Genomic DNA, 22,477 nt, shown 5'->3' with positions numbered 1-22,477 from the left:
CGCATGTAAGGTGCTTATCCAGATACCACCCTTCCCTCTGCTGTAAACAATGATCAGAACTTCACGTAGTGCAGATCCTTGGGAAAGAGCGGATCTCTCCATCTTCACACTTCCCGTGACAGGTGCTCGGACCTCAAAGAGCAACACTCAAGATGCCAAGTTTTACAAAACGGGCAGGAAAGAAAATGGTTTTGGAACTTATTTTAGAAGTTCTGCTTATTTTTGTTTTATTACACAATGAGACAGGAACGACATCTTACCATGGTGATCTTCTATGATGCTGCCGGGTCGGGTCAGGGAGTCATCACGTAGGAGTATCTTAATATCAGAATTAGATCTGCAAAGCCCAGCTGGATCACCGCTCTACGGACCCAAACGAAGAGCATCGTAGGGATCTAAGAGGCTTTAAAGGGGGCATTTGGTCTAATCCAGGGATGCCCAACCTGCAGCCCTCCAGCTGTTGCTAAACTACATCTCCCAGCATGCCTGGACAGTTTACAGCTATTGGGGCATGCTGGTAGTTGTAGTTTTGTAACAGCTGGAGGTTCGCAGGTTGAGCATCCCTGGTTCTAATCTAACCTGTGGAGGGAAGCTCTTGACATAGGACTTACCTTCTCTTGCTCGCTATGGCCGCCTCCGCCAGGGTCCTGACCGGATGTTGCCACTACTTTTCCTTCTCGGCTGTATTATAGTCTATGCAGCCGACCAGGAAAAGAAGAGGCCACATCCGGTCGGAAGAGCCCACAGCTTGCAACAGTACAGCGGAGACAGCAGCATCGGGGGAGCGAGCGAGCGAGGGTAAGTCCACAGGCTAGCACCATGCCCTAATTAGACCCAAATGTCTGGCAAACCCCTTTAAGTCTGGATCATTAGACCCAGGATTTTTGACCAACATTATGGCCACTGATTAAAGGGCTTCAACAAATTGCATTTATCATTGAGTTGAGAAAGTTAAAAACAAGGCACTTACTAATGTATTGTGATTCTCCATATCGCCCGCTGTGTTGGCTTCATTCATTTTCCCATCACATTATAGGCTGAGTTCACATCGGCGTTCAGCCTTTTCCATTATAGGAGCAGGAGAACGGAAAGGACAGGTCCGGCACACAACAGAGCCTACTGGCCCCCGCGGACTATAATGGGGTCCGTTAGGTTTCCGTTCAGAGGAAGATTTTGCATGCAGGACTTTTGTCTCCGCTTCAAAGTTCTCTCTAACGGACCCCATTATAGCCTAAGGTGTCCGCAGGCTCCGTTACGTGCCGAACCTGTCCTATAACGGAGCAGGACGGAAAGGCTGAACGCCGATGTGAACTCAGCCACACACTGCTCATTTCCAGGAGTTACGACCACCCTGCAATCCAGCAGCAGTGGTCGTGCTTACGCACTATAGGAAAAAGCACCAGCCTCTCCGGTGGCCGGGACTGCATCTCATTTCTAAAGATTTTTTTTTTTTTTAACCAAAAACTGCTCAGAACTTGGACATTCATTATCAGATATTTTCCTTTTTTCCTTTTCCAGCTGCCATCAATGCAGATTTATGACCAGAGAAGAAGTTAGCCGCTTCCTGTCACCTCACCCTAAAACTATACTTTCCCCTTCCTTATTACAGATCCGTAATATGGGCCCACAGAAAACCACGGGCTCATGCTCTACCTCTGCCTTCATACACCGTGGTGGTAACATCACACATCTGTCCTTTCCCAGAAGGTGGAGAGTAGGGGGCGTCCTACAGCAAGGCATGGGGGGCCTATGGGGACTGTCCGGACCCCGCACACACGAGTGTATTCACAAGTTGCAGAAATTCAAAACCCCATTGAGACATATGGAAAGTATTACGGAAATTTCAGCAGCAATTCAGTCGAGTGAACGCAGAGCGAACAGGACGCACACCGCATAATGGACACCTATATATTTGGGAACTGGTATCAGTCACATTTCTATACTGGGAGGGTAGGATTTTCCCATCATGATCGACTACACGGCGGAGATTGGCTGCGGTCAGAGAACTACTTGCTGCCCCGGGAGAATGGCAGAGGTTACACAAGACGCTGCGCAGCTGGATCCAGGTGAGGGAGAAAGTTCTCATTTGTGGCTGTAGGATCGCTCATAAGGATTTGCCTCGTCTCGGAACACATTTCACTACTTGGCGAGGACTAACCGTGCCGTCCTGGGAAGTAACAGCCAATGGGGGTCCAACTAAAGCAAAGTCTTCCTATAATGCGAACAGAAATCGCCTCTCTACACAGATGTGTGATTGTGCACTGGACATTCACATCTCCAAGCTACATGACAGCGACACATATATATATATATATATATATAATAGTAAATGTAGTGAACGCCCTCTAGGAAAGACTGGTAGTGTGCTGGCTCCCTCACATGGTGGAAAAAGGTACTGCATGACACGAAAAAGTGGACCATTCAGTACACTGTACTTACATTTACTTGCACACTAGTGTAAGGTCAATGCAATTCCAAATTACAGGACATTTCAATATTGATGACTTATCCTCAGGATAGGTCATCAATATCAGATCGGCGGGGGCCCGCCGCCCCCCGATCAGCTATGAGATGGCACAGCGAATACGAAGAGAGACAGCATAGGTCATCAATATTAAAAGCTCGGAGAACCCCTTTAATGACGTTCAGCAGTCCAAACCCGATTCACTCATCACTAATACTGAACTCTGTATTACCAGCATTTACTGCGAGCTGCAAAATTATGATACCACCAAAAGCCCCAAAAAAAAAAAAAAAAAAAAAAAAAAAAAAAAAGTTTTTTTTTTCTTTTTCACGGACGAAGAAAAAAAAAGTTGCCTGTCTTTATGGACTGTCCAGAAATTTCTGGACGGTTGTCAACCCTGGTCCTGTCAAAAGAAGGGACTGTAGTCAGGTATGCGAATAAAATGGATGACAAGTTGCAGGCCATGCCTGGCGAGTTCTCTTCCTCCAGTTTCCTTCTACATAAGTTTACTTAAACTTTGCTCGGTATGAGCTTGGGTTGGGACCCTCTTTAAAGTAACACCATTTACGATGCTGGCCGTCGCTGGCTACATTACGAGCCTGCAATGTGCTGCGCGCTGGTAAAGGTCACTCAATCAGGTGCCATTATTTCATATGTGAATACATAGACGCCACACTACACATGGTGGACCACCAGGTGGCGGTGCAGAATAAATAAGCCGTCCCAACAGCAATATATCGATGGTATTGAAAATAGGGCCAAACTGCAATAAATCGGAGGTCAATGATAAATCCACTAACAATCGATATTGAGACTTCAAAGTTCCTTAACTTATTCCACCAGAACCAATCCGTCCTATGAATGATAGTTTTTGTTGATTTTTTTGTAAAACTCTCCTGAGCAGAGCGGCGTCCTCCCGCTACTTTACAGCTTGCAAGCCATTATTAGGTTACCTTTAATCCGGCTTCCATCGAATCAGACTTTACCGAACCTTGCGGTATCGGGAGTTATTTTTCTAACGAAGACCACGCTGGCGGGCTGCTGTTCAACACGTGGGCCAGTGAGGTCTCGGTCCCTTTCTGTGTTGGCCGTCAAATCGCGCAGGTAACTTTCGAAGATGATAGATCCCACTTATTTCGGGTCGGTTTCAGTCGATGTTTTTTTTAAAGTATCTGGTCACAAATTGCGGGGGATGTGGCACCAGACGCGTTTCGGGGTGTATATATATACGGTCACCCCTTCCTCATTAGAAAAATAAAGTAGCGGGACGCCGCTCTGCTCAGGAGAGTTTTACCAAAAAGAAAAAAATAAACAAAAACTAGCATTCATAGGACGGATTGGTTCTGGTGGAATAAGTTAAGGAACTTTGAAGTCTCAATATCGATGGTTAGTGGATTTATCATTGACCTCCGATTTATTGCGGTTCGGCCCTATTTTCAATACCATCGATATATTGCTGTTGGGACGGCTTATTTATTCCATCACATTCTGCTGCTATTTAGATATATTGACTGTTGCTATTAACCAATATTTCAGATTTTATATATGTTTTTATAGCGAGGTCCATTGTTTTACATTATTTAGTACAACAATAAAATATACATTTCTTGCATCTCTTAATGGTCCGAAATTTCCGAGAGTGCCCTGTTCCACATTCTACAGTGATGGAGTGAGTGTTCTCGACAGGTAAGGAGCACCTCTTTTGGGGTCTCAGATATCCTAGTGCGACATCCAACCTTATATTATAAAACCGGGAACCAGCAGAATTGTGGACGCAGCAGTCAGCGAACCCTCTACACCGGGGGGTCTGCAACCGCCGGCGCTCCACCACAACTCTCAGCATGCACACTTGCGCAGCTGTTTTTTGTAACTTTCATAGAAGCGAATGAAGCATTCTGGGAAATGTAGTTTCAGAATCGCTGGCGCGCCGGAGGTGGTCGATCCCTGCTCTACACACAACTCAGTCAAACCATCCATGAGCCATTCACAGACAAAATCCAGAGGAATAAAGAGCAGACACACCGATGACCCAGAAAAAGTTGTGCAATGCTATTTCACATATACAGGACAGGCGATTAATATGCCCCTCCCGCCCACGTCATACCCACAAGGCATCCTCTTCCCTCTAACGGTAAGCTATGAACACATTGGCACATGTAAACTCTTCCACGCCTCGCACTAGCACATGAGAAGCGCGTGGAAAGGGGAGGCAGATATGAGGACAGAGAAGGGATCAGGCCGCGGAGTGTAACAAAACTGTTCTCAGGCCACAAGACAGGGGTCCGGGGAGAGGCTGAAAGTTGCGGGTCGGCGGTTTTGCGGATGGATGGCAGCACGGGAAGGCTTCCTGGAGGGAGGGGGGGGGAGAAGAGGCCACAGCTTGGGCAGATCAGTCTCATGGTTCCTGCCTCCATTCCAAGTCCGTAATGATTTAAAATGATGGAAGGCTGAAGAGGGCAGCCGAATAGGGCGATGGCGGGCATCCTCTACCCTATATGACTGGCCTACCCCATTCCTGGCTAACTGTTTCTGAACAGAGAGAGGCGAGGAGAGAGAGAAGGAAGACTGCAGACAGTCGAGAAGGAGAGCGCAGTACCGGCCTCAAATAAATATAAATACAGTTAAGGCACCCCCGCATAAATATCACTAGCCTCTATGTACTGACGACCCGTAATGGAATGTTGTCCGATCCTCTCCCTGTATCTGGGTTTCTGCATACACAGCCGGGCCACTTTCCGACTATGGAGCACCCACCTCATCTGTACGGGCCTTTACCCTCCTATCCTGTACAAGAGGCCAGGCTCACATTCCACTTCCTCGGTATCTCGAAGTCATTCTGCCGACGTAACGTCTTCATCTTTGTACTGCAGTTAACTTTCTGCATCCTTTTCGGTTCGAAGGGAATGTCGGTTTTCTTTCGGTTATTGATACCGGAAATAAAATTAAAATGCTATTGACTACAAAGCGGCGCCTACCAAGGAAAGACGCAGGTTCCTGCCGTTCTATCACGTTGGTAGGGATCTCTATCTGAGCTAATCTATGGTCGTTTAATGGGATCCTTGGATGGCCATCTTGCTCTCTCCTCCCTCTCTCTCTCAGTATTGTACCTCTTTCGGTTTTCTCCTGAATGGGGGTGGGGAGGTGGTAGCCTGGCCAAGGATGACAGTAAAGGTGGTGGAAGAGGATCAATGTCCACCCCCAGGCTCTTTTCCTGGGCGCTCATTCGAAATGTGAGTGAATGTCTCAAGCATCAGCCCTCGGACTTTGTCAGCGAGGTCGGGGACGTCGTCAGCACACAGCCCCCTGGTGGGCACGCCTGGAAGAATCTGCACCGTACACTTTCCTGAAAGAGAAAAAGTGGCCGCAAGTTAATTCCAGAAAGGATGAGAATTATTAAAAGGAAAAAAATAAACATGTATAAATCAAAAATCTGGATATAAAAGAGTCAGTAGTAAATAGCGGTTTTACTGCTGCCAGCTCTCCACGATAACCTGAGCCCCTGCTACCCCGTCCTGCACACAGAGACGGCCTTTGAGCCCCGCTACCCTTGCCCACACACAAAGAAAGTTTTTGAGTCCTGATACCCCTTCCATTCAGAGAAATCGTACAACTCCTGCTACCAATGTCCACTTCATAGAGACAGTCTGTGAGCCCTGCTACCCCTGCCCACCTACACAGACGGCCTCTAAGTTCTGCTACCCCTGCCCACCTACAGACAGCCTCTAAGTTCTGCTACCCCTGCTCGCACACAAAGCCTGCGAGTCCCGCTAGCCCCACCTGCACACGTAGAGGAAGCCTGCAAGTCCCGCTACATCCACCTGCACACGTACAGGAAGCCTGCGAGTCCTGCTACCTCCACCTGCACACGTACAGGAAGCCTGCGAGTCCTGCTACCTCCACCTGCACACGTAGAGGAAGCCTGCGAGTCCTGCTACCTCCACCTGCACACGTAGAGGAAGCCTGCGAGTCCTGCTACCTCCACCTGCACACGTAGAGGAAGCCTGCGAGTCCTGCTACCTCCACCTGCACACGTAGAGGAAGCCTGCGAGTCCTGCTACCTCCACCTGCACACGTACAGGAAGCCTGCGAGTCCTGCTAGCCCCACCTGCACACGTACAGGAAGCCTGAGAGTCCTGCTAGCCCCACCTGCACACGTAGAGGAAGCCTGCGAGTCCTGCTACCTCCACCTGCACACGTACAGGAAGCCTGCGAGTCCTGCTACCTCCACCTGCCCACGTAGAGGAAGCCTGCGAGTCCTGCTACCTCCACCTGCACACGTAGAGGAAGCCTGCGAGTCCTGCTACCTCCACCTGCACACGTACAGGAAGCCTGCGAGTCCCGCTACATCCACCTGCACAAGTAGAGGAAGCCTGCGAGTCCCGCTACATCCACCTGCACACGTAGAGGAAGCCTGCGAGTCCTGCTAGCCCCACCTGCACACGTAGAGGAAGCCTGCGAGTCCCGGTACCCCCACCTGCACACGTACAGGAAGCCTGCGAGTCCTGCTACATCCACCTGCACAAGTAGAGGAAGCCTGCGAGTCCCGCTACATCCACCTGCACACGTAGAGGAAGCCTGCGAGTCCTGCTAGCCCCACCTGCACACGTAGAGGAAGCCTGCGAGTCCCGGTACCCCCACCTGCACACGTACAGGAAGCCTGCGAGTCCTGCTACATCCACCTGCACACGTAGAGGAAGCCTGCGAGTCCCGCTACCCCCACCTGCACACGTAGAGGAAGCCTGCGAGTCCTGCTACTCATACAGAAAATCTGAGAGTCCTATTACGCCTGGCCACACACACAGAAAGCCTGTTAGTCCTTCTTCATCCAACCTCTCAAAAAAAAGCCTGCGAGTCCTGCTACCTCACCCACTCATTGAGAAAGCCTGCGAGTCCCTACTGACCTCAGCAGGACTGCAATGCTCCCTCCATGAGTGGGGAGATGCTCCCGGAAATCACGTTGGGAGGGTGCACACATCGATTACTGCTATATGTTAGCAGTAAATTCAGCAGAACATTGTACAGCAATGCTTCTCTGAACATAGTTTTGGGAAGAATCTTCAGTCTTGCGATACACTGATCTCTGCGCTGAGCGGACACGCAGCGTTATGGTACACAGGGGATCAGCGCGTGCACTGCAGATCGCTATAATACTTACTGCTGCACAGTTACCTCCAGCGCCTCCTCACTGCAGACTACTGGACGGATGCCCTCTGAGTAAAGCTGGCATCACACACCTTCATCTACCCCACATCTGACCAGCATGCTAATAGTATTCACTACTGGTCATTAAAAGGGGAATACACTGGAAAACATCTAAGGCCCAAGAAACATTAAGAGCAACGACGAAACAGGTCATGACTGACTGAACAAATGCCATCTGTTGGGAGTGATAGTCCCATAAATATATGGTTAATGATCGCCTTTTATGGTTGGATGGTTAAAGTACCATCATCACATCACAGCTGAGGACACCATAAGGTTATAGTTATACAGTGGGGGAAATAATTATTTGACCCCTCACTGATTTTGTAAGTTTGTCCAATGACAAAGAAATGAAAAGTCTCAGAACAGTATCATTTCAATGGTAGGTTTATTGTAACAGTGGCAGATAGCACATCAAAAGGAAAATCGAAAAAATAACTTTAAATAAAAGATAGCAACTGATTTGCATTTCATTGAGTGAAATAAGTATTTGAACCCTCTAACAAAAAAAGACTTAATACTTGGTGGAAAAACTCTTGTTTGCAAGCACAGAGGTCAAACGTTTCTTGTAATTGATGACCAAGTTTGCGCACATTTTAGGAGGAATGTTGGTCCACTCCTCTTTGCAGATCATCTCTAAATCCCTAAGGTTTCGAGGCTGTCTCTGTGCAACTCTGAGCTTGAGCTCCCTCCATAGGTTTTCGATTGGATTAAGGTCCGGAGACTGACTAGGCCACTCCATGACCTTAATGTGCTTCTTCTTGAGCCACTCCTTTGTTGCCTTTGCTGTATGTTTTGGGTCATTGTCGTGCTGGAACACCCATCCACGACCCATTTTCAGTTTCCTGGCAGAGGGAAGGAGGTTGTCGCTCAGGATTTCACGATACATGGCTCCGTCCATTTTCCCGTTTATGCGAATAAGTTGTCCTGTGCCCTTAGCAGAAAAACACCCCCAAAGCAAAATGTTTCCACCCCCATGCTTGACGGTGGGGACGGTGTTTTGGGGGTCATAGGCAGCATTTTTCTTCCTCCAAACACAGCGAGTTGAGTTAATGCCAAAGAGCTCTATTTTGGTCTCATCAGACCACAGCACCTTCTCCCAGTCACTCTCTGAATCATTCAGGTGTTCATTGGCAAACTTCAGACGGGCCTGCACATGTGCCTTCCTGAGCAGGGGGACCTTGCGAGCCCTGCAGGATTTTAATCCATTGCGGTGTAATGTGTTTCCAATGGTTTTCTTGGTGACTGTGGTCCCTGCTAATTTGAGGTCATTAACTAACTCCTCCCGTGTAGTTCTAGGATGCTTTTTCACCTTTCTCAGAACCATTGACACCCCACGAGGTGAGATCTTGCGTGGAGCCCCAGAGCGAGGTCGATTGATGGTCATTTTGTGCTCCTTCCATTTTCGAACAATCGCACCAACAGTTGTCACCTTCTCTCCCAGCTTCTTGCTAATGGTTTTGTAGCCCATTCCAGCCTTGTGCAGGTCTACAATTTTGTCTCTGACATCCTTGGACAGCTCTTTGGTCTTTCCCATGTTGGAGAGTTTGGAGTCTGCTTGATTGATTGATTCTGTGGACAGGTGTCTTTTATACAGGTGACTAGTTAAGACAGGTGTCCTTAATGAGGGTGACTAATTGAGTAGAAGTGTCTAACCACTCTGTGGGAGCCAGAACTCTTAATGGTTGGTAGGGGTTCAAATACTTATTTCACTCAATGAAATGCAAATCAGTTGATATCTTTTATTTAAAGTTATTTTTTCGATTTTCCTTTTGATGTGCTATCTGCCACTGTTACAATAAACCTACCATTGAAATGATACTGTTCTGAGACTTTTCATTTCTTTGTCATTGGACAAACTTACAAAATCAGTGAGGGGTCAAATAATTATTTCCCCCACTGTATATATATATATATATATACACAGTGGATAGAATAAGTCTACACACCCCTGTTTAAAATGTCAGGTTTCTGTGATGTAAAAAAATGAGACAAAGATAAATCATTTCAGAACTTTTTCCACCTTTAATGTGACCTATAAACTGTACCACCCAATTGACAAACAAACTGAAATCTTTTAGGTAGAGGGAAGAAAACAAAAAAAACTAAAATAATGTGATTGCATAAGTGTGCACACCCTCTTATAACTGGGGATGTAGCTGTGTTCAGAATGAAGCAATCACATTCACAATCCTGTTAAATAGGAGTCAGCATACACCGGCCATCATGTAAAGTGCCTCTGATTAACCCCAAATAAAGTTCTGCTGCTCTAGTTGGTCTTTCCTGAAGTTTTCTTAGGCTACTTTCACACTAGCGTTCGGGGCTCCGCTTGTGAGTTCCGTTTGAAGGCTCTCACAAGCGGCCCCGAACGGATCCGTCCAGCCCTAATGCATTCTGAATGGATGCGGATCCGCTCAGAATGCATCAGTCTGGCTCCGTTTGTCCTCCGCTCCGCTCAGCAGGCGGACACCCGAACGCAGCTTGCAGCGTTCGGGTGTCCGCCTGGCCGTGCGGAGGCAAACGGATCCGTCCAGACTTACAATGTAAGTCAATGGGGACGGATCCGTTTGAATTTGACACAGTATGGCTCAATTTTCAAACGGATCCGTCTCCCATTGACTTTCAATGTAAAGTCAAAACGGATCCGTTTGCATTATCATGAACATTTTTTGTTCATGGTAATGCAAACGGATCCGTTCTGAACGGATCTAAGCGTTTGCATTATAGGTGCGGATACGTCTGGGCACATATCAGACGGATCCGACCTAAACGCAGGTGTGAAAGTAGCCTTAGTCGCATCCCACAGCAGAAGCCACGGTCCACAGAGAGCTTCCAAAGCATAAGAGGGATCTCATTTTAAAAGGTATCAGTCAGAAAAAGTGTACAAAAGAATTTCCAAGGCATTAGATATACCATGGAACACAGTCATCATCGAGTGGAGAAAATATGACACAACGGTGACATTACCAAGAACTGGACGTCCCTCCAAAATTGATGAAAAGACGAGAAGAAAACTGGTCTGGGAGGCGACCAAGTGGTCTACAGCAACATTAAAAGAGCTGCAGGAATATCTGGCAAGTACTGGCTGTGTGGTACATGTGACAACAATCTCCCGTATTCTTCATATGTCTGGGTTATGGGGTAGAGTGGCAAGACGAAAGCCTTTTCTTACGAAGAAAAACATCCAAGCCAGGCTGCATTTTGCAAAAACACATCTGAAGTCTCCCAAAAGCATGTGGGAAAAGGTGTTATGGTCTGATGAAACCAAGGTTGAACTTTTTGGCCATAATTCCAAAAGATATGTTTGGCCCAAAAACAACACTGCACATCACCAAAAGAACACCATCCCCACAGTGAAGCATGGCGGGGGCAGCATCATGCCAAGGGGCTGTTCTTCTTCAGCTGGAACTGGGGCCTTAGTTAAGCTAGAGGGAATTATGGACAGTTCCAAATACCAGTCAATATTGGCACAAAACCTTCCGGCTTCTGCTAGAAAGCTGAACATGAAGACGAACTTCATCTTTCAGCATGACAACGACCCAAAGCATACATCCAAATCAACAAAGGAATGGCTTCACCAGAAGAAGATTAAAGTCTTGGAATGGCCCAGCCAGAGCCCAGACCTGAATCCGATTGAAAATCTGTGGGGTGATCTGAAGAGGGCTGTGCCCAGGAGATGCCCTCGCAATCTGACAGATTTGGAGTGTTTTTGCAAAGAAGAGCGGGCAAATCTTGCCAAGTCAAAATGTGCCATGCTGATAGACTCATACCCCAAAAAGACTGAGTGCTGTAATAAAATCAAAAGGTGCTTCAACAAAGTATTAGTTGAAGGGTGTGCACACTTATGCAACCATATTATTTTATTTTTATATTTTTTCTTCCCTCTACCTAAAAGATTTCAGTTTATTTTCAATGGAGTTGTACAGTTTATAGGTCACATTAAAGGTGGAAAAAGTTCTGAAATGATTTATCTTTGTCTCATTTTTTTTACATCACAGAAACCTGACATTGTAACACAGGGGTGTGTAGACTTTTTATATCCACTGTATAGGCACATGACCATGAAGGGTTAAAGAGAGTTCACAGTACTCCCACCACAACCCCCTACCGGAGTTCATGGGGTGCTAAATGCTCCTCCGCTAACATTTCTAAGCACTTTGCAGCACCAAACGGAGAAGAAGATTTAATTATTGACTGTAGAAGAAGTACCTTTAAGTTGACAACACCCCCCCTCTACCTGAGGTTTGGGGATCTGCACAGTTGGCTGCTATGGGTGTCCACAGCTTTGACCCACTGCGTCTGCCAACTAGAACCTGCACCAATCCTGGTCAGACATGTGTCAGGGACATTACCGTACATCGGTCACATGGACTAGTTGCAGCTCAGCCCCATTCAAGTCAATGGGGCTGAGCTGCAATATCAGGCACATCCACTATACAATGTACGGCGCTGTGCTTGAAAAGCTGCCGGGAGCCTGCACTGCTCGACAGAGCTCCGGTGAGCGCAGCGGCTCCCTCAAACGGATGACAAGCAGGAAGGCCGGGACTTGGACCCCCGCGGATGTGATAATGATGACCTATCCTGAAGATAAGTCAACCGTTATCTTTTCCAGGATAACCCCTTTAATACAGTTTGCTGACGAACACCATTTATAACATATCCATGGGAGAGGGGATAAATGCATGTGGGTCCGACTACAGGAATGCCCTTTAAGACCCCAGTATGAATGGCGTAGCACTGCACACGTGTGACCACCGCTCCATTCACTGTCCCTGAGACTGCCGAGTACAGCCCTTGGCTCATCTCCATCAGTCCCATAGAACTGAATGCAGTGGAGTTACTGCTCCATTCACACAGGTGACTCAGGGATCCCCATTCTTGTGATCGGTTGGGGTCCCAGCGGTCAGATCTCCATTGATCAGCTGTATGTGCAGGGCGTGTTGTCTCTGCAGCACTGTGCAGTCTACGTGATTCTCTGTGGGTCCTCAGACCTTGCTTTATGTATGTGCAGTAATCCCATGATGTCCGTATATATCCGGGGGCCCTGAACAGGCACAGCAGGCTCCCAAATAACTTTTACCATACACGCACAGTTAAAATTCTTCACTGGTCTTGAGCTATAGCTGCCTGGATCTCTTGGACACTGGACACTCGCCAAGCATAGCGAGTCCCCAGTGCGGCAGGAGTGGGTCAAAGCAAATAAAGGACACGTCAGTATGACAACACATCCTGTCACACCTGTCTACTGTGTGAGATCGACTGATTGCACAAAGTCCGGCAACTCACCTGTAGAGAACTTTTTGTCTTTCTTGCAGTAGAAATCCTTATAGGAAGACATGACGACTGGAATTACTGGGACCTAAGACACAGAAAAAGTGTGATGCAAGGAGGCCAGAGAACACGTGACAAATCGTATGATCGCAGGGGAGGAAAGCCGCTGGGCGAGACGGCCATAAAACCTCTACAGTGGGTGGGTAGAGGCGCTTCAGACCACCCTGTAATGGAGGCGGATGGGAAATCCCCAGTTACAGGGGCAAAAGGTAATGTAAAATAAAATAAAATGCAAAGTGTAACCCATTAAAGGAATTGTGCACTTTTGGCGGAGGGGGGTTTGGCAAACTGCCACCTGCTTCCTGGAGCTGCGTCAAGTCAAATGGTCACTGCTGCAGCGGCATCAAAACAGAAGAAGTTTACACCCCGGTGGCGCAGCAGAGCGGCCGAAGAGAAGGAGCTTTGAGTGACAGCTGTAGCATCCATCCAGAAGACCACCACAGCCGTCACAAAGCGCAATACAGAGGGCACTGTACGGTAAGGCTCCGCCTCCTGGGCGCAGAATAAAACTTCACATTCACACTACTCCTGCTTTCCCCATCCCTGAACCAGTGCTGTCAAAACGGACAGATTTTCTTTAAAAAGGACCAGGCCATCTGGAATTACATTTCTCCAAAATGCCTGGGCACATTATACAGGTTATACTTGCCCCACTCCCCGACACACGCGTCGCGCATGATGCCCGCACGGCCGCTGCTGAATCTCCCCACGTCACCCACAATGCTAGGGAGGCTCGTTCCCATCGCGGCCTGCTATTGGCTGCCCCGCTGTCACCGGATGTTTTGATCCGCACAACGGGGAGATGCAGCAGCCGCCATCGGGAGCAACGCGGATGCTGGGGAGCAAGGTAAGTATAACCTGTCTACGGTGCCCGGGCATTTTGGGGGGCATTATAGGGGTTAGATAACCCCTTTAAAACTTTACACTTCCATTTATTGGGTTCCTCTTACCTGGGCTTGCACGGCCAGATGAAAGGCCCCTCGTTTAAAGGGCAGCAGTGACCCGCTGTGATTTCGAGTCCCCTCTGGAAATACCCACACACGTACCTAGGATCAGACAGTAAGTTACTGACAGACATCACACCGTCCTCACATTCTAACAACCTGCCCCAAACTATAGGACCTCACTAAAGACTGCAGGTGCCAATACCAGATATAAGAGGATGGGAGAGGCGGCCTCCATAGAGACCCAGGTTCTCTCACTGGACACACAAATATATTAAGGGGCATGAACAGCAATTTACATAAAGCCGGAAGCGGCAGTGGCAGCGGGTATAAAGCCTGAATCTGTCATGGCCGGTCAGGTGCCTGCATTATAGTGAAGGACTCACGGGACACGGGTAGCGGATATGAATTCTTCACTGCGGGGTAGGTCACCATACCAAAATTTGAATTTGATTTCGATACCATAAAAAAAGCATAGCGATACTCGATACCACGCGAAAAAAATAGAACACCAAAAAAGCCGCGTGCATTCCACATTTTATGGAACGTCCGGCCCATAATCGAATAGTCTGATCCTATTTTTTGGGGGGACAAGATCACAAAAAATGGCGAATCGTGCAGTTTTTATTTTTTCTGTTACGGCGTTCACCGCATAGGAGATACTTTTTAATATTTAAATAGTTTGGACTTTTCGGACGCAGCGCTATGTAATATGTTTATTTATTTGTTTATATATTTTATACGTAAAATTTGGAAAGGGGGTGATTTATACTTAATATTTTGGTGTTTGTTTTTAAATTATTTTTTTTTTTACTTTTTATTTAATTACTATTTCCCCCTTAGGGGTTAGAACCTGGGATCTTTTCATACCTTGTCCTATTCACCCTAATAGAGCTCTAATAGGACTTCACATTCTCTCTGCTGCCCTGTGCATAGTGCACACAGCAGCAGGGAGCAGACCATGGAGGGCTTTAGTAGCGTCCTGGCTGCCATGGTAACCGATCGGAGCCACAGGATTACACTGCTGGGGCTCCGATCACAACTGCCACTGCACCACCAAAGAAGAGGGCGGAGGGGACCCTGTGGCCACTGCCACCAATGATTTAATACTGGGGGGATTCGGAGGGGGGGCGCTCTGTGCCACCAATGATTTAATACTGGGGGGGTTTGGGGGGGGCGCACTGCGCCACCAATGATTTAATACTGGGGGGGTTTGGGGGGGCGCACTGCGCCACCAATGTTTTTAAACCAATAATACAAATACAGGAGGCGGGTGCCAGCGGCAGAAACACATAGCTGGCACCCGACCTCTACGACGGGGAGCTGCGATCAGCGCCAGTTAACCCTTCAGGTGCGGCACCTGAGGGGTTAAGTGCCGCTGATCGCAGCTCCCCGTCATAGAGGTCGGGTGCCAGCTATGTGTTTCTGCCGCTGGCACCCGCCTCCTGTATTTGTATTAATGGATTACTTAATTGGTGGCGCAGTGGCCACAGCCCCTCCCCTCCTCCGCCCCTCTCTCTTCTCATTGGTGGCGCAGTGGCAACAGCCCCTCCCCTCCCCTCCTCTCTCTTCTCATTGGTGGCACAGTGGCCACAGCCCCTCCCCTCCTCCCTCTTCTCATTGGTGGCGCAGTGGCCACAGCCCCTCCCCTCCTCCGCCCCTCTCTCTTCTCATTGGTGGCAGCAGCAGCACAGGGGGAGGGAGGGAATGCTGGGAGCAGCGTGCGCCATGTTCTGTGATACTAGGCTGCGCAGTAGCACAGCCTAGTATTGGTAAATGGCATATCCAGATATGGAATTGATACCGTTACAAAAGTATCGATTGCAACCCTACTGGCCAGTGAGATCATCATCAGACCTCTCAGGCAATTCCCTGATAGATCACCATACTTCTGACCCCGTGGCGATAATCTGGAGCTCTGCTCACACCTCCCCGCTCCTGTATCTGACATTCATGCCCCTGTCACACCGGTTCCCCTCCTCACATCCTCCTTCAGCATGGTCTCCGCCGCCTCTATCATCACACTGATGGCGTCATCAGTTTTTTTGCGGTTGATGAAGATGACTCCGGCCAGCCAGCACGCCAGCCCGGCAGTGCCAGCGTACATCAGCTCACGCTTGGCAATGGGCACACAGCGACCAGGCAGGATCTCCATCATCCCTGGAGCAGAAAATAAGATGCGACACATTAGCCCTTTATAGACCCTCCAGCAGTTACATATCAGTGGGTGGGGGGTTACCGGGACCCTCAGACAGTGTCAGACCCCCCCCCCCCCAGCTGATGGCCCAACCACTGCTGACCCCAGCAGAGTATGAATCACAGACAAGATCCCCCCCCCCCCCAAAAAACGTAGTATGAACCCAGAAACAACCCCATCTGGTCAGCCTCGCCCCTCTTCTTACCCAGCAGATCCAATGAGCTCTGGTGATTTGACACGATGACATATGGCTCCTTGATGTTGAAGTTTTCCCAGCCGCGGACCTCGATCTTAATTCCGTAGAGATATTTAATATGCAAGAGCATGAATCGAAGTACTCTGCGTCCGAAAGAACGGAGCGTCAGTTTGCGCACGGAGAACAAGATTAAGATATACAAGAGACCGTAAAGATGCATTCACACCACCGTACCCATTTGGCAGTCTGCTAATCGTGGATCTGCAAAACACAGGTGCTGCCCGTGTGCATCCCACCCACAGTTTTGTAGGCCCAGTTGAAAAAAAAAAAAAAAAAAAAAGAAAGGACAAAAATTTGGACATGTCCCATCATTTGTGGCACAGCTGCGGTCAGCACACAGATGACATTGTGTACTGTCCGCACTTTTTGCAGCCCAACAGAAATGAATGAGCCCGCACCCAATCCACAAAAAATGCAGTTCTGTCGTGGACCAAAAATACGGTTGTGTGCATGCACCCTAATATTGAGGACTTAAAAGGAGTTGTTGCCTTTCAGGCCAACCACCCCCCACCACAACATGGCCGGACTGGGGGGAAGGGGGAAACAAACTTACCAGCTCCCCACCACTGGGTTCTGGCTACTGCTGCTGATCACTGGCAACCTCTTGTCACCATCCAGCCGGGACATGTCCCCCATGAGTTATCTCACTGGGTCACATGATACATGGGGTACACGTCACCGTCACATGACCCATGTCAAACTAGATGTTGACGCAAGGAGACTGGCGAGCAGCAGTGGCTGCGGAGGAGCAGGTAAGTATACTTCCTTCCGCTGGTCCAGACATATTGGGAAAGGTCTGCCTGAATGGCCCCCGGGGGTGAACAAACTCCTTTAATGGTTGTTCTCCGGGCTATTAATATTGACGATATATCCTCAGGATAGGTCATCAATATCAGATCGGCGTGGATCCGACATCTGGCACCCCCGCTGATCAGCTGTATGAAGAGAAGGCACACGCCGTGCCGCCTCCTGTCTCTCTGCCATAGACATAGCAGCAGGAAGAGAGAAGGGAGACGGCACGTGCACACGTCATCGATTTTGAAAGCCCGGAGAACCCCTTTAATATCAGACCTGTGAGGGTCTCACTCCTGAGATCTACACCATTAAGCTGTTTGCATGGGGGCTTCTGTGCGCCTGAACAGCAAACCCTCATACACTAGATAGTGGCCGTAAATGGTACTGCAGCGCTGGTCCCTTTTAAAGGGATATTATCCAACGGATAGGGGATAACTATTAAATTGTGGGAGGTCCTACTGCTGGGACTACCACTGATCACTAGAACAGGGAGCCCCTGAAATGAACAGAGAGGCCGGCTGAACATATGCACTGCCGCTCCATTCACAGGACTGACGGAAATAGCTGTGCGCACCACCACATAGAGATCAATGGAGCAGCAATGCACATGCTCATCCTGCTACTGTGTTGACTTCAGGGGTCCCTGTGGGGTATGAGGCCACCATTCTTGTGGAGGCTGAGAACCTCCAAAGAGGAGCGAGGCCTTGGCTCAAAAGAAACAGGGAAAATGCAGCGAAGGACAGAGAGGAGCGGGGCTGCCCATACTTACTTCATGTTCTCCACATTGCGCCCCCGCACTGCACATATGGGAATAGCCATGATGGCCAGCGTCAGGATCCAGCCATTGTAGAACGCCACCTTGCAGAAGTACTTGAAAGAGACGCTCCATTCGTAGAGCAGCGGGAAGGCCACCAGACAGACCACGAGAAGCCACTGCGCCACAGATAGCTCCATCGCACCTGCACAAGGACGGGAAGAGATGGAAGACTGGTAAGGACAGGCGACAAGGGAGGACGGGAAGAAAAGGGGCGACAAGGGAGGACGGGAAGAAAAGGGGCGACAAGGGAGGACGGGAAGAAAAGGGGCGACAAGGGAGGACGGGAAGAAAAGGGGCGACAAGGGAGGACGGGAAGAAAAGGGGCGACAAGGGAGGACGGGAAGAAAAGGGGCGACAAGGGAAGACGGGAAGAAAAGGGGCGACAAGGGAAGACGGGAAGAAAAGGGGCGACAAGGGAAGACGGGAAGAAAAGGGGCGACAAGGGAAGACGGGAAGAAAAGGGGCGACAAGGGAAGACGGGAAGAAAAGGGGCGACAAGGGAAGACGGGAAGAAAAGGGGCGACAAGGGAAGACGGGAAGAAAAGGGGCGACAAGGGAAGACGGGAAGAAAAGGGGCGACAAGGGAAGACGGGAAGAAAAGGGGCGACAAGGGAAGACGGGAAGAAAAGGGGCGACAAGGGAAGACGGGAAGAAAAGGGGCGACAAGGGAAGACGGGAAGAAAAGGGGCGACAAGGGAAGACGGGAAGAAAAGGGGCGACAAGGGAAGACGGGAAGAAAAGGGGCGACAAGGGAAGACGGGAAGAAAAGGGGCGACAAGGGAAGACGGGAAGAAAAGGGGCGACAAGGGAAGACGGGAAGAAAAGGGGCGACAAGGGAAGACGGGAAGAAAAGGGGCGACAAGGGAAGACGGGAAGAAAAGGGGCGACAAGGGAAGACGGGAAGAAAAGGGGCGACAAGGGAAGACGGGAAGAAAAGGGGCGACAAGGGAAGACGGGAAGAAAAGGGGCGACAAGGGAAGACGGGAAGAAAAGGGGCGACAAGGGAAGACGGGAAGAAAAGGGGCGACAAGGGAAGACGGGAAAAAAAGGGGCGACAAGGGAAGAAAGGGGGCGACAAGGGAGGACGGCAAGAAAAGGGGCGACAAGGGAGGACGGCAAGAAAAGGGGCGACAAGGGAGGACGGCAGAGATGGACAGTACATGGAGTCCCTACATGAGCTACATGATGTCTCCGAGGAGCCGCGCTCTCCGCACCACCTCGTACCTTTGCACACACTTCTGATATATACACAGCTCAGGTCTTCATTAGAAACACATTTCTTATCCACGACCCTGCAGCCCTCCAGCTGTAGCAGAACAACAACTCCCAGCAAACCTGACCGTCGCAAGCAACCTATAGCCCTCAGGCTGTACTAATACTTCCAGCATAACCAACATCCACAAGCAACCTCTAGCCGTCATGATGTAGCAGAACAAAAAGTCCCAGCATACCTGACAGCCCAAGTAACCTGCAGCCCTCCGTCTGTAGAACAACAACTCCCAGCATGCCTAACAGCTGCAAGCAACCTGCAGATGTAGTAGAACAACAGCTCCCAGCATACCCAACGGCCACAAGCAACTAGTTGCTCTACTACAGCTTGAGGGGCACAAGTCCCCGCATGCCCGACAGCTACATGAAACCTAAACGGAACAACAACCTCCAGCATTCCTGCCAGCTGCAGGCAACCGCTAGCCCTCAGGATGTAGCATTAACAACTCCCAGCATAGCCGACAAGAAATCTGGAGCCCTCAAGCTGCTGTAAAACAGCAACACCCATCATGCCCCGATAGCTACAAGCAACCTGTAGCCTACAAGTTGTTGTGAACCTATAACACCAATCATACTGACACCTCCCTGATCGTTGTGAAACTACAACTCCTAGCATAGCCGACACGTGATTTCTAGACCAGCATGGTAACCCCCCCCACCCCCCCTCCCCAAAAAAAAAAAGAAAAAAGGTACGTAAAAGTCCATGTTTCTGTTCCATACAGAAAAAGGAGCCTGTGCCCGTCTTCCCCAGAGCCCCCTGGTCCTGTATGGCAGGATGACAACCCCCAGCTGGAGCTTCCCAAACTACCTGTCACATCCTTCCCAGAGGAAGATTACGGCAGCAGAGAGAGAAATGTAAGATCTAATCTATAGCCTGCAGGGCACGCTGGGAGTTGTAGTCTGAAGAGAACAGGGGCAGTGGTCACACTCTGTATACGGACCCTCGCGGCCGGTTACGCCGTAATAAGCCGGACTCTCCATGCTGCGACCTCAGAAATGGCTTCTGGCTGCAGATCTACTTACAGACGGCCGGCAGTGTCCATGCACGGTGAGCGGTGACCACGCCTGGGCTGAGCTCAGATAAGTTCCCTTATCAGGCCGTATCTCGTCACCTTACCTGTGGCGTCCCCCCCCCCCCCCCAGGAGTGACATTACACCCAGCCTAGACCATGGCATTGATATATTGCACCATGGTCCCCCCTCCCCCGACCTCTGCCACCCCGGGACCCCAGTCCAGTCAATCCCTCTTTTGTGCTCATGTGTTAGCTCTTTGTCTGACATTTCTCGGCTGCCGCTCCTGCTGCCCGGGCTGCACCGGGTCACGTGAATGCCAGCTGGGCTCTGGCCAAGTGCAAGTCCGTTCTCACCCCCTGAAATTCTAACCCCGGGGGGATCTCCCGCTGCACATAAGCTCCACATTATTTCTGAGATAAGGGTATTAACATTCTTCAATGCTAAAAAGTTAACCCTGCAGATCAATGGACGGGTTAACCCCTTCCCACCCCCAGCCTGTACATCTACCTGCACGCAGCGCCATCCGCAGGACCGGGCACACATCAGGTGCAGATTTTACACCAGCTCCCTTGCTGGAGCAGATTCTCTTTCGTGGGGCACAAAACTCCCGCCGATGTGTCGGGACTCTGACCTCTGAATAATCCCGGGGCGCCGTCTGCCATAGGGGTAGGCTATTAAGACTGGCATGAGGACCATCAGCCTTAAAGGGGTTTTCTGGGAGGAGGAGAATATTGATGACCTATCTTCAGGATAGGTCATTAAAGCTATTGGAGGAGGTCGCAGCACGCTGAGCGCTTAGTCCTCTTCCTAGGCCAGTGACGTCACAGCTCAGACCCATCAAAGTGAACGGGGCCGAGCTGCAATACCAAGCATGGCCGCTATACAGCGCTGTGTTTGGTAAGCTGCGAGGAGGAGGCCGCAGCGCTTACCTGAGCGCAGCAGCCTTTTCAAACAGCCGATTCCCGGCAGCCCCGCCGATCCGTGCAGAGGATAGATCATCGATATCAAAATCCCATCTGATTTGGGAGGGTCCGACACCTGGCACCCCCACCGATCAGCCCTTTAAAGAGGTCTCTGCGATCTCTTCCTAGGCACAGTTCACTCCGATTCAAGTAAAGGGGACTGCGCTGCAATACCAAGCACAACGCTCCAGATGAACGCGCACCAATTTTCCACGGGTGTCAAGTGCTTGGGCATTAGGACGATGCGGTCTTGCACTGATCATATCATAAATTCCCCCGTTCTGACAGCCTCTGCGTTTCGATCCCTCGCCGTTTAGTAAGACCTTTGCTTTCTTTCTTTACATCCAGTGGCTGGAAATGTTGACATCTCTCACAGCTGAAGGGTTGCTACAGTTGCATCCAGCGTGGACAATCTTCTGTCAGCTCAGCAGCCTGGACTCCAGGTTACACGAAGTATAGGCGCAGGAGACCGGTAACCATGCTGATGCGTTCACTGGGTCAGCATAGGGGCGAGGGGCACAGTCAGGGCGCCACAGAGGGCGTCTGAGGTTGGCCGCCCTTTAGTCCTAGACTTCATATTTCGATGATCTGTCTCATGGACACGACCAAGACACAGGGGACCTTCGCTTCACCCACCAGCATAGTGCATCATCAGGGGCTGTATAGACGTGGCACCTACATGGCAATACAGATCACTATTCTCTAGGCAGCTCTCCGGGAGTGCATAAGTGAATGAAGCCGCCCTCCGATCTCCGTTTCTACAGGGGCACGCCCTGCTTTCTATGAAAGCGTTGGCTTCAGGTCTGACTAAATCCAGGGCACCCGGTGTCACAGTGACCGGGCGCTGCCCCTCTTCTGCTCCTGTGAAGCTATCCTTCCTGCCAGATACCACCGCAGCCGTCAGCCTGGACTGATACCAGCTGCCCGTCTGCCAAGTGATTCTGCAATAAGTGAGTCAGAGGCCGGACACAGCGCAAGCTGCAACCAATTCCTTGTAAACTCACTTGGCAAGATGTCAGCAGGAACAAGACCTGGGGGGATGAATAATCACATCTGCTGGGTCACGATGACGGATCCGAGGTGCCGCTGCTGACGGGAGGAGGAGGGGGGCTGTGGCAACCCCCCTAGCAAGTGCATACAGATTCCTATGGATCAATCCATGTCCTGCAGTCCCAGCGCAATGCTTGGAGGAGTCAATCTAAGGCCTCTTGCACATGAACTCCCTA

General features: G+C 49.9%; 1 protein-coding gene across 6 annotated transcripts in view; it reads right to left on the bottom strand.

The window, feature by feature from the left end:
- Positions 1–4,493: 4,493 nt before the first annotated feature.
- The window catches only part of AGPAT1 (1-acylglycerol-3-phosphate O-acyltransferase 1), a 29,947-nt gene continuing 11,963 nt past the window's right edge, over positions 4,494–22,477 (bottom strand). For 5 of the 6 annotated variants that reach the window (XM_040406191.1, XM_040406188.1, XM_040406189.1 and 2 more), the window contains 6 exons: positions 17,959–18,148; positions 16,344–16,477; positions 15,926–16,101; positions 13,948–14,043; positions 12,953–13,025; positions 5,650–5,807 (listed from right to left, as the gene is read on the bottom strand). In XM_040406191.1, coding sequence (XP_040262125.1) covers positions 5,650–5,807; positions 12,953–13,025; positions 13,948–14,043; positions 15,926–16,101; positions 16,344–16,477; positions 17,959–18,148 — 827 coding nt within the window. Of the gene's footprint in view, positions 5,808–12,952; positions 13,026–13,947; positions 14,044–15,925; positions 16,102–16,343; positions 16,478–17,958; positions 18,149–22,477 lie in introns of all 6 variants that reach the window. The other variant, XM_040406186.1, reaches the window with a different exon arrangement.

Source organism: Bufo bufo, chromosome 8, assembly GCF_905171765.1.
Source record: "Bufo bufo chromosome 8, aBufBuf1.1, whole genome shotgun sequence".
Taxonomy (NCBI): Eukaryota; Metazoa; Chordata; class Amphibia; order Anura; family Bufonidae; genus Bufo; species Bufo bufo.
This window is presented reverse-complemented; position numbering and strand designations above follow the sequence as displayed.